The sequence below is a fragment of the Nannobrachium achirus genome (genome assembly GCF_963921795.1).
Source record: "Nannobrachium achirus genome assembly, chromosome: 22".
Taxonomy (NCBI): Eukaryota; Metazoa; Chordata; class Actinopteri; order Myctophiformes; family Myctophidae; genus Nannobrachium; species Nannobrachium achirus.
The window spans coordinates 855,246-868,265 of record NC_137829.1 but is presented as its reverse complement, the minus strand read 5'-3'; the positions used below and the strand labels follow the sequence as shown (position 1 = coordinate 868,265).

Below are 13,020 nucleotides of genomic sequence, written 5' to 3'. Positions count from 1 at the left end.
CCAGATGAGAATATGATCTTTTTTAAGCCACAAAGCGCTCCAGTTTTACAGAGTTGGGTAAATTCATCAATTCACTCCAGAAAGGTAGTCAGGGAATAATTATCACAATAATGTCAAATCTGGGAATAAATTCCTTACCAAGAAATGTCTTTACCAATTGTAAACGTGTCTAGTAACACATCTACAGTAACAAAGTTTGAAATTCAAAATCCCTAGGAGAATGTGTGACAGCTGCTGAAAGTTGGGGTCCCATTCACTTTACTATACAGGAAAAAAAATACCAAAAATAAAATCTGCTTTAAGTTGCATTCGAGGGGTCAAAGTATAATTTTTTTTTTTTCATGATTTTGAATCCATTGCAAGCATTTATTTTGCACCAAAAACACTCACAAAATAATTGTTTAGTGACTATTTAGTGGCTATGGCCGTTTTTAGCCCAAGGACTGTTTTACGTGCAAAACATGGATTCAGATCATGAAAAAAAACCTAGTTTGACTCCTCACATGCTACTTAAAGTAGATTATTATTATTAATTTTTATTTCATTTATTATACACTTTTTATATGTGTTACTAGACAGCTTAACAAACACATTGGTGAAGAAAATGTCTTGGTGATGAATTTATTCAGAGATTGTATTAATATCCCCTGAGTAATGGAAAGTCCGTCGTGCCTCAGAAAAAGACACATTGGGGCAGAACGTCCTTTCAGCCGTGTGTGCGTGGCAGCCGCTGCTGCACCCTTGGCCTTCTGGGGGGCGGGGGGAGGAGCTGAATTAATACTAGAGGATTAATTAACACCCAAGGAGCCAAACTCGTTCAGTAACGAGTTAAGGCCACTAGGTGTCACCCTGCCAAAAGGAGTTGTCTCGTCCCTGAACGAGTCAACGAAGGGTTAACTGTACGTGCAGCTGCCTGCCCTCTGAATGACCCGAGTCCATACGTCACCCCGTAGCAGAGAGAGAGAGAGAGAGAGAGAGAGAGAGAGAGAGAGAGAGAGAGGGAGAGATAAAAAAAGGCACGAGCTGGTTACATTGATTTCCATTCTACTCTGAAACATAAAAAGGGCTTTATCTCTGAATGAGGTGAAAAGAACGCCAGGGAAGCAGAGATCTGATTGTTTTCACGGCGACACTATAACGCGATGGTCGGCTCCCGTTTGGATTTTAGTTTCGCGAGCGTTTGTAAACAAATGGATTTTCTTCCTCAATCGTCAGTGGACACCCACGTGCACACGCACGAAGCTTCCGAGGCTCTTCAAAATAAAGCGTGAGTGAACGGCGGCAGCAGCAACAGCTAGAAATGTTATAAACCTGAGCAGCCCATGTGTTAATAAGATCACAGCATGCACACACTGGCCACACCGCAGCAGGGCGTTACTTACTGCGTCCTGGAGAAACCCCGGACACAAAACAACAGGCAGGACAGAGAGGGAGCAACTTGATGGTGAGTGGGGGTGAAAAACACAGGGACTTGAAGACATGCAATAAAACCTCAACATGTGCAGTCAGTCAGGGACATGCAGAGCATGTTAGAGAGGCAGGGGCTGAAATCCCTAAAAGGGCCTTTTGGTGAAAATATCGAAAATAGCAGGACCTCCAAGACCTCAGACCTCCAAGCTCACAACGCGTCGCTGCGAGGCGTTGTGAGCTTGGAGGTCGGCTATTTTCTGTGCTTGATACGACACTGAACTAAGCATATACTGGAGGTGTGGCGTATGGCATGGATTTCTACATAGAGAGCAATTCTTTCAACTTGAGATGCTGCATTCAAGTTCAGGAGAGTTTGGACAAGGCAATTCTCTTGAAAGCCACCTTCAGGTATGGCATTTCTTTCACCATAGTAAAAACTGCATTCATGGTCTCAAGCCACCTTTGATGTCTATGTGTGCACGTGCCTGATGTGTAGTCAGCCGCACGTGTTTCTAAACATGCCAACTGTTAGTCAACTGCCTGTGGAGCACTGCACATAATTAAAAGCTAGGGTAAGTGATATTTTTATTTTTGTTTATAATGGAGGGCATTTTTATAGCGCTTTTCTAAGCACGCTGCGAACTCAAAGCGCTTTACAATGGTCCATTCATTCATACATACATTGGGAAGTGAAGTGGCGAACATTCGACGCCTGCGTCCTCACTTCCCACATTCACACACCAATGGTGGCAACTGGCAAGCTAACACCATTGGAGGCAACGCAGGATTCAGTGTCTTGCCCAAGACGGTATTCGAACCGCCGACCCATGGATCAACTTTTTTGTTTTAACCAAATTAATATCACTTATCCTACCTTTAATCTCTTAAAAATACAATAAAAACATTTAGGTAGTCTCTGCATGACCTGATCAGACTGGTGCAGACCGGAGGGCTAAATCTCACTTGATATGACGCAGTTTAAACGAAGCCGGAAGTCTTTTAACTCTTACCTCAAATATCTCAAAGCCGTAGATATCCAGGACGCCCATCACCTTGTGGCTGGTTTTGGTTTGAGCCTGCGGACGACAAAAGAGTTTAACGAGGAGAAATATGCTGGGATCTTTGACAAGTTAATAGCGAGTTTAAGCTAGATGATTCTCAGGACGGCAACGCCAGGCGGACTACGGCTGCTATGACGTAATCGCCGTAGCGATCAAAATGGTTAAGCAAAGCCCCTGCGGCGACGGGTTCCCACCCCTTTCACTGAACGCTTTGGTTCCCATGGCGACGCGTACACACAGCAGACGGAGTAGGCGCTACGTGGGAAGGGACCTTCTGCCGTAGTAGGGACGGCTGGGGCGACGGCAGTTTTATCTATCGAGCGTGGATCATTTCCGTTTACCGTTGTCATCTGCCGTTGCCGTAGCGTTGCTTAAGGTCGCTAGTGCCGGCTGACAGGGTTAGCTGTCAAAGGCCAATGTCAAACCTGAGGTGCAGGCTACAGTATCTCCATTTATTTTATTTTATTCATGAAATTCTTTTGAAAAGAACATTACAAGTTGTGTTTGACACGTTTCTAAATCTTTCGTAATGTTAATTAAAAACAAAATGTAGGGAACGGAAGGAGAGAAAAACAAAATGGATAATTTACTACGGGCCCATTAGGCCAACATGGGTCCCAAGCCACTGTTTGAAAAACACTGCTCTAGAACAGGGGTCTTCAACAGGGGGGCCACCAAATCTTACTTGAACCCTCGCATCCCTATTCTGAGGAGAACTTTAGCCAAAAATAGCAGATCTACAAGCTCTTGTAGAGATTGCAGATCGGCTATTTTCGGCAAATAGGTTTGGTGTAGAGGTGAAAAAAGATCAGACCAAGTACAGAGTGAAAGGTCAACAGACTTATGATAGTGCTGTCAAACAAGTCTATGAATCTATCTATGAAATCGATGAAAATCTGCATCACGCATTTGTACAATAATGTAGAGGGGGGTCCCTGCTTCATCTCTCTCTCAGCTAAGGGGTCCTTGTCCTGAAAACGTTGAAGACCCCTGCTCTAGTAAGTGTACATCCACACAGTTCATACCTTGATGGTTTCCATTACATCCGTACACTTCATACCTTGATGGTTTCCATTACATCCGTACACTTCATACCTTGATGGTTTCCATTACATCCGTACACTTCATACCTTGATGCTTTCATTGATCCTGGTGACCAGCCAGCTGAACAGACGGCTGTACAGGTTTTTGGCGAGTGCATCCCGAGCGTAGTAGGCCTGCAAATTAAACATCCAATCTCTGATTTAATACTCAAATAAACTCCCCAAGAAATGCTGTTTTAATACTCCAAGAAACTCCCAAGAAATGCATCCTCATTTTAATGAGCTACTGCCCCCCCCCCCCTTTCCCCCCACACACACATACAGGAAATACATGAGCATTGTTTAAAGTGCTTAGAGCGAGACAGACAGCTGCTGTAAATATTTGGATGTGTACAGTGCGTGATATGATACAGTTAAACAAGAGTCACAGCCGAAAGGAACGCAGGACCCAGGCCACTTTGCGAGCGTGATGGGATGTCGTGTCAGTGAAAGTGCATATAATAATAAGCACATCGTTGCATCGCTCCCATTCCAGAGCTTCCTCCTCGGAGCACCGGGGGTAAATTATACGTCCAAGCTGTCTGAGTGGGCGTGTTCTGGCTGGGGGGGGTTAAAGTGCTACTGTAACTCCTATGAGGAAGACTCATCTGCTTTGGCGGAGAGCCAGTCGTGAGTAGAGTCTGTCAACCCTCATGTAGACTTGGCAAACAACAAGACACGGAATGGTTCGGGGGTGTGTGTGTGTGTGTGTGTGTGTGTGTGTGTGTGTGTGTGTGTGTGTGTGTGTGTGTGTAATAATGACCACGAGACTTCAGCAGAACGCGCAGTACACCAGTTTGCATGTGTTCGTGAAGTTGGAGGGGGTTTGGGGGGGCGACTGTGCTTTTCCTCCCGGGTCTGTGTTCCGCCCCTTCTGTGACTCACGCCGAACTGCTTCCCCTCTAGTCATGCTTCATTCTGTGTCTATCTTCACACCATGTATGATCGGCACATACAGTAACTCGAACGGTGTCGAGACGGCTCTAGATGCCTTCACGACGTTCGGCAGAGCTTTGGGAACGTTGAGAGGGACAGCTCTAAGCCGCTTTCAGAGCCCCGTTTGGGAACGTTGAGAGGGACAGCTCTAAGCCGCTTTCAGAGCCCCGTTTGGGAACGTTGAGAGGGACAGCTCTAAGCCGCTTTCAGAGCCCCATCAGTGTTGATTTCGTCGACTAAAACTGTGACGAAAAATGTACGTCGACTACCTTTTTTCATTGACGCAAACTAAATAGAAACTAAATAAAAACTAAGCTGTGATGACTAAGACTAAATATAATTGACAATTTTGTCAACAAATAAAAACTAGACTAAAATTTCACGGTAGGGACTAGTGGAGAAGAGATCTAGTAGAACTAAGAGACACGTCATTTTATGTTTGGTTGCACTCGGGTGTTGCACTTTGAAAATAGCAGATCTACAAGTTTGAGCTTGTAGATCGGCTATTTTCAGAGTGCAACCAAGTGTGTAAAATCAGCCATTACAACACCATCAAGGCCCGCCAAAAATGTTTTGTCGACAAAATCAACTGTACATTTAGTCAACTAAAATATTATGATATTTAGTCGACTGAAACTAGACTAAAACTAAAACATCTCTGATTACTAAAATATGACTAAAACTAAATGGCATTTCATTCAAAAGACTGCAACTAAAACTAAATCAAACATTTGCTGCCAAAATTAACACTGAGCCCCGTGGCATCTCTCCTCTGCTGGAGGGCTGGGTGGTGACCTCTCCTAGCCCTCAGACTGTGACCCACATCCATCTCACCTTCCCTGCAGGAAGACTAGGCTCAGCTCATCTATAATGGAAGGGTCTGCATGTAGCGTCTGACGAGCATGTGGGTCAGCAGCCACTTGGGCAAAGTCAGGGGGAAGTAACATCTCTTTATCCTCTCATGCACTCCGCTTCATCTCTCTCTCTCTCAGCTAAGGGGTCCCTGCTTCATCTCTCTCTCAGCTAAGGGGTCCCTGCTTCATCTCTCTCTCTCTCAGCTAAGGGGTCCCTGCTTCATCTCTCTCTCAGCTATGGGGTCCCTGCTTCATCTCTCTCTCTCTCAGCTAAGGGGTCCCTGCTTCATCTCTCTCTCAGCTAAGGGGTCCCTGCTTCATCTCTCTCAGCTAAGGGGTCCCTGCATGCTTCATCTCTCTCAGCTATGGGGTCCCTGCTTCATCTCTCTCTCAGCTATGGGGTCCCTGCTTCATCTCTCTCTCAGCTAAGGGGTCCCTGCTTCATCTCTCTCAGCTAAGGGGTCCCTGCTTCATCTCTCTCTCAGCTAAGGGGTCCCTGCTTCATCTCTCTCTCAGCTAAGGGGTTGGGTGCTGGGGGCGTGTTCCTCCCTCCGCGTCATCAGCACCCACACCCTAGGTGGAGTTGGAGATAGGGCCTTTCTGTGTGAAGTTTGCATGTTCTCCCCGTGTCTCCTAGGGTATATGCCCTCACAAAAACATGCAGTAGTCCTGGTTTCTATACTACCTCCCCCTAGCCAGCCAGGTGCTCCCCAATTCCCCTGGAGCTGGCAACTAAGGGGTCCCTGCTTCATCTCTCTCTCTCTCTCTCTCTCTCTCTCTCTCTCTCAACTAAGGGGTCCCTGCTTCATCTCTCTCAGCTAAGGGGGTCCCTGCTTCATCTCTCTCTCTCTCTCTCTCTCTCTCAAATAAGGGGTCCCTGCTTCATCTCTCTCAACTAAGGGGTCCCTGCTTCATCTCTCTCAGCTAAGGGGGTCCCTGCTTCATCTCTCTCTCTCTCTCTCTCTCTCTCTCTCTCTCTCTCAACTAAGGGGTCCCTGCTTCATCTCTCTCAGCTAAGGGGTCCCTGCTTCATCTCTCTCTCTCTCTCTCTCTCTCTCTCTCTCAACTAAGGGGTCCCTGCTTCATCTCTCTCAGCTAAGGGGGTCCCTGCTTCATCTCTCTCTCTCAACTAAGGGGTCCCTGCTTCATCTCTCTCAGCTAAGGGGGTCCCTGCTTCATCTCTCTCTCTCTCTCAACTAAGGGGTCCCTGCTTCATCTCTCTCTCTCAGCTAAGGGGTCCCTGCTTCATCTCTCTCTCTCTCTCAACTAAGGGGTCCCTGGCCTGAAAACCGCTGTAGAGCCCTGGTTCAAAGTATGCATGGTTATGTTCTGACCTGGGCGACGTTGAGAGTGGTGGACACCTTCTCCAGCTTGGCCTCCACCGTGCGGTAGCTGAATGCTCTCTCCAGGACTGACTGCTCGATGCCCAAGAGCTCACACATCTCCTTCAGGTCTGTGGAATAAACAACATGTAGGACATATCGAACAGGAGAACACACATATGAGCCCATTAAGACCTGGAACCACTTTAACCATTATTTTATGCTTTAACCAGGCATTGACTCTAAGGCTTACCCACCTGCCGCAGCAGGTAAATAAACCTTTCGGGCAGGTGAAGTTTGCTTTCAGGTTGCCCGACCGGGCAAGTGCTCATTTGAGAGGGGATGCAACTGTCTATAAACACAACACAAGATATCTGTCTAAACACCTGAACGAGGCCAGCGTTTTTTTGGGGGGGGGGGTATTTGGATTTGGAGGTATTTAGGTATGATATTTTTTATTTCACAGCCCCAGAAAGTAAAGAAATAAGAGTTCATTTGAGCGGTAATTCAAACCTTACCTGTCATTTTATAATGAACAATTTACTTTTCGGGCAAGTGGGCATGACCTTTGGGCAATTAGAACATGACCTGTACTTGCCCGACGGGCAAGTGCCTCTAAGACTTTAGTGTCAACCCCTCAGGGCGACATGTGTCCATGACGAGGTTGTGCCAATTCTTGGCCATCTGGCCAGTGATGTATATCGGACGAGTTACCCATATATGGAGACCCCTGGTACCCCTATATGGAGATCCATGTACTGTATATAGTACATCCCTTTTATGCTCATACATGGAGATCCCTGTCTGAACCAGCCACACCGATATGGGCTGTCTTCCTCCATATATGGGCATTCCCATATGAAAGTCCTGTTAGATATGGGCTTAATATTGATGACATCAGTGATCTCAGTCCATATATGGGCATACAAGGGATTCTGTTAGAGTGCTTCCCATGACATCACAACATGCAATCCCTTTTTTACGAGCCACACAGATATGGGCCATGTCTTGGCCATCTGGCCAGTGATGTATATCGATGACCTCAGGGTTCTTCATACATGGGCATAAAAGGGATTCTGGGGAATACCCATATATGGACTTTTACATAGGTGATGTCGCCTGTGATATCACCTGTGATGTCACAGCAATGTGTCAGAGGAACCACAGTGTCAGGCATGACCTTCAGAGATACACGGAGATAACTTGCGACCTATGGTTGCAATAAAAATAAAACAGATAAAGCAGCGCCATAATGCGAGCTTGTAGATCTGCCTTATTTTTTTAATCATGATTTTTTTGGTAAATCTTTGAATATTTATTTTTTAAAGCAAACATTTGTAACTCAAATATTTGCTTCTGGGGGGTCCCCCTGATACATAATATTTTGAGATGGGGGTCAACGGCCAAATACATGTAAAAACTCTAGGGGGTCCTTGACATGAAAAAGCTTAATATGTCGAGCACCACATTTCCTTTATTTTTAATAATTAAAATAGAGGAAAATAAATAATACGATCAAAAGATTATTAAAAATAAATTAAAAACGTTATGGGAAAAGAAACACGTCCAGCTCACGTATTAGGAGGACAGTATGCGTCACAAGAAAAAGAAGAGGGGTGTTTTTGATAAATCTATCAGTTAAAATGGAGTTTGAAGTTACAATAGGTGTGTATAGGAATGGGGCCTGATAAAATGAATATCAAATATCTAAATATTAAATCAAGCAAATAAAAATCTGTCCAGGGTGTTCACAAAAGCCAGAGTAGACGATAAAATCACCAAAAGTTATTATTATTTTATTTTTTGGTGGAATATCCCTTTAAGGCTAGACTGCAGGAGAAATGGCCCTACATGATGTTAGTACAATTTGACAGTGAGTGATGAATGTGAATATGGATATTCTCTCAAAAGAAAAAAACATGCAAATATTCATATTTGCCTGGCAAGGAGGAGAGTCACACAACAACACAGAACAGTGACTTTAAGTTGCTATTGGTACAACCACCAACAGGTGGCAGTAGTGGCTCTACAGCGACAGACTGAAGGCAGGACACGTGGAGAGAGAGAGAGTGTTAACTGAGATTTACTGTGTGTGACACATCAAACCTACCCTTCTAAAACGGCTAGTTCCATTCCTTGATTCTGATTGGCTGGTTTCCCTTTAATTGCTGTGGTATATGAGACTATAATCCACACCTTGAATCAGTGTGTTATTTCTTTCCACAGTGCACCTGTGTTGTTGGCAAAAAAGCTGGGAACTACTTTCTTGCAGACCTTGTAGTGAATTATCCGTGAAATAGATTTTTAAAAAATACAGTTTTAATTGGTACATGTCTATGATTTTTCATGTTGCCATATTGTAACCGTTTTAGAAAAGCAATAAGCCACGCGAGGCATGTGGTTACCTGTATTTTATAACGGCTGAGAGGGTTGGAGACACTCGGCACCACGCCTCTCAGTCGTTATAAAATACAAGGTAACCACATGCCTCTTGTAGCTTATTGCTTCATTTTAGATGGGTACCATGCAATATCCATTATATAATTAGAGAGAGAGGTCAGTCAGTCAGTCAGTAGGTCAGTCACAATGCATTTCCACCTTTATCTCTTCAGCAACTGATCCCAATTTTCACATGGCATTGGCCATTAGCATTATACAGACACTGACGGAGCCCGATTTCCATTTTTCCCAAATTCAAGCTATTTATTAGCGTTTCTTCACCACTTCTGTACAGCACAGCCTGTTCAGCTCAGCCTGTTGTCAGGGTTACGGTCTGTTCCTCCAGGCCATGGGATCCCATAGCCCCACACACACCTCTCTCACAGTTAGGAATGTTGCAGTGAAGAGACACACATTCTCTCTCTCTCTCTCTCTCTCTCTCTCGCATGGGTCATGCATGCACCGGGTCATCTTCCAACGGGTATGGAAATCATAAATATACTCCTCCATGGGCTGCTCCTTACATTATGATGCTCCCACATATTCTCACGCACGCACCAGTTACAGTAACTTTCCCCACAACCCACACATATTTTGGAGCACATATCTTTGTACGGGTAAGGTCTAGTATAATTACATTGTTTAATTTTTTTACTTGAACTGTACCATTTTGTATGTATTTATTTATTTATTTACTATCTAATTCTATATTACTTTTTATTTATTTTAAGTTGAATGTGTGTGCATGATAAACTACACACAAAAAGTCAGGAAACTTAACTTCGGTCCATTATATCTCCCTTTTAATAATACCAATTACTGTAGTATTGTGTTTTATATATAAAAATAAATAAATAGCAGATCTACAAGCTCGGCTATCTTTGGATAATACATTTTGTGCAGATGGAGAAAAAAAGCAATCAATGTACAGTTGTAACTTTTCTCCACAATGTAGTCGTTCCGACAACCATTTCCTCCCCACACACATACTGTATCTGTGTTATCACTGCTGTTGTATCCTACTGACTCACCTGCCAGTGAGGAGCCCCCACCGGGAGGACATACTGTTGTATCCTACTGACTCACCTGCCAGTGAGGAGCCCCCACCGGGAGGACATACTGTTGTATCCTACTGACTCACCTGCCAGTGAGGAGCCCCCACCAGGAGGACGTACTGTTGTATCCTACTGACTCACCTGCCAGTGAGGAGCCCCCACCAGGAGGACGTACTGTTGTATCCTACTGACTCACCTGCCAGTGAGGAGCCCCCACCGGGAGGACATACTGTTGTATCCTACTGACTCACCTGCCAGTGAGGAGCCCCCACCGGGAGGACATACTGTTGTATCCTACTGACTCACCTGCCAGTGAGGAGCCCCCACCGGGAGGACATACTGTTGTATCCTACTGACTCACCTGCCAGTGAGGAGCCCCCACCGGGAGGACGTAGAGCCTTCGTCCTACTCCTCCCGTAAAGCACACCCCAGCCCCAAACTCCATTTTAACCATGTTGGATTAAAGCTAAAAGCTTTTGTCCAATGCTAGCTTAGCAACCGGCAGCTTGCCAAGGCAAGCAGGAAGTTATTCTATGCTAGCATTGGACAAAAGCTTTTTGGGAGGGGCATAGCTACTGGCTAATTGAAAACACCCGTCCTTGGTTCTGGTGACTCATGCTGCCCTCCTAATACGTGAGGGGGGCAGAAACCAAGGACGGGTGTTTACTCTTCTATGAATCCAACATGGTTAAAATGGAGTCTGAAGTTACAATGGGTTTGTATAGGAAGTGGGCATGTCTGATAAACTGAATATCAAATATCTAAATACTGAATCGAGCAACTTCAAAACTGAGCTGAGCCTGAGTTGACGATAAAATGACCCAATGTATTTTTGAACGTGAAATATCCCTTTCGGTCATGGGTTTTTGCCTCCCAACTCGCTCAGACCCTCGGCTCCGGTCAGAGCCTTACCGTTCTTGTCTTTGACGCGGCTCTCGTCCAGGCCGTTGCAGCGAGACTCGGGCTTGAACTCGATGTTTCCCAGCTTCAGCACGGCCCCCACCAGCTCCAGGACGGACTGCACCTCGTCCTCCATGAAGCCCACGATCTGCATGGCGTTCTGGGGGGCAGAGGAGAGAGTAGGGCTGTCACTAGATGACATTTTACATGACTATTAATAGTACCAGAGACGAAGTCCATATTTGAATTTTTTTGAATATATATATATTTTTGGATTTACCAGACTGTAAACCACAAACTAGTCATTATTAATCTGTTAAATTGTTAATGCACTCCCCCCTCATTTTGTTTAATTGTCGTTTTAATGTTATCTGCTCCCTTTGTCTGATGAATATTGCTTGTACAGACTTAAGACTGTTATTCCACAAACTGCTGGAGATATACTGTTTTTTCCACTTTCCATAAGTATTATGTCTTATAATTCCTAATATATATGAGTTAAGTAAGAATATCTAACTCAATAAAATGAGGGGGGAGTACATTAAGACTTTAAGAAACTAAAAACTTTTAGTTTGTGGTTTACAGTCTGGTAAAAAAAAAAAGAAAAAAAAATCTTTATCCAAAATTTTAAAATACGGACTTAAACTGTTATTCATCTCAGGTACTCAATGTCACTCAAATAATTGCGATTAACGATTTAATTGTGTTTTTTGTCATTGACAATTACATTTCTGTTTGGCTTTGAAGTTGCACATGGCAGACATGACACATAACCTAAATATACAAAGAAATTACTGACATATTTGACAACTTTATACTTAAAAAAGAACATTGATAGTGGAAATAGCCGATCTACAAGCTCACAACCCGTCACATCGCGACGAGGTTGTGAGCTTGTAGATCTGCCATTTCCACCATTTTTGAAAATGTTTGAAAACATGAACATTTTTCAACAGAGTAGGCCTACAGTGTAGAGGGTCTAAGTGGCTAAGCTGAAGTGATATTGATGAATTCCAAATAATTAGCGAAAGTATCCTGGGACTTCAGGTCACGTCAACCACTTTGAGAAACCCACCCTGCGTGCGAGGAGGAGTGAGGTGGGTGTTTGTTTGGTGGGAAAAGGTTTATAAAAGCAGGTTCCACAGCCGGGTGCACCCTGGAAAAGTGTTGAGTTCATTGTGCGTGGAATGTGATTTGTTGCACACACGGGGACGTGTTGACACCGAAAGGCCAGGTTGAGGGAAGGAAAAAGCTGTGTTTGCCATCTTTGTCTTGGACTAAGCAGGCCCTGGTACCCAGTGGAGAGTCCCATTGTTAGCTGGGACCGGCCGCTATTGTGCCAGTGTCACAGTGTTAGAGGACTGCAGCTGCACTACAGGGGAGGGGGGGGGGGGTGGGGGGGAGGGGGAGGGGGGGGGGGGGGGGGGGGCTAGTCTCACGTGGCCAGGGGTGTCGCACCAAATTCTGGGCCCTGCTGGGTACAAGGATTCACTGTGGGGCCCCTGTGGGGCCCTGTGGGGCCCACTGTGGGGCCCCTGTGCTTTAAAGGGGTGGTGACATCCAAAAATACATTTTGAGTTTTTTATGCTTTTTTTAATGTTTCCTGGCCTCAATTACACCAAAAAAAACGCAACTTTTGACATGCAGTGGTTTTCCTGCTATCTGTGTGTTTGTGCTGGTTTCTGCATAATGAGTCTCAAACGCGCAGTTCATTGGCTACTGGACTCATACGTCGTCAGTCGATTCACCTCTCTCCCCTCTCCCAGTGTCCCTGTCTGTATTTCTCCACAGCCCAAGTTTTGAGGAAGTGACCTCTTACATTATATTATCCTTTAATTGTAAATATGGGCATATAAAATATATTTACCCATTCGGATATCTTATTTACATCAATATCCTTCATATCAAGTAGTCAGTTTATGCTTTTGTGAAATAATGAAAATCGCTATATATCGCTATGT

The 13,020-nt window shown here is 44.7% G+C and overlaps 1 protein-coding gene across 1 annotated transcript in view; it reads right to left on the bottom strand.

Annotated features, from left to right (window-relative positions):
- The window catches only part of myo1b (myosin IB), a 171,322-nt gene that overhangs the window by 46,225 nt on the left and 112,077 nt on the right, over positions 1-13,020 (bottom strand). The window contains exons 8-11 of the mRNA XM_080753508.1: positions 11,072-11,219; positions 6,678-6,796; positions 3,602-3,688; positions 2,421-2,486 (exon numbers count right to left, since the gene is read on the bottom strand). Coding sequence (XP_080609634.1) covers positions 2,421-2,486; positions 3,602-3,688; positions 6,678-6,796; positions 11,072-11,219 — 420 coding nt within the window. The remainder of the gene's footprint in view (positions 1-2,420; positions 2,487-3,601; positions 3,689-6,677; positions 6,797-11,071; positions 11,220-13,020) is intronic.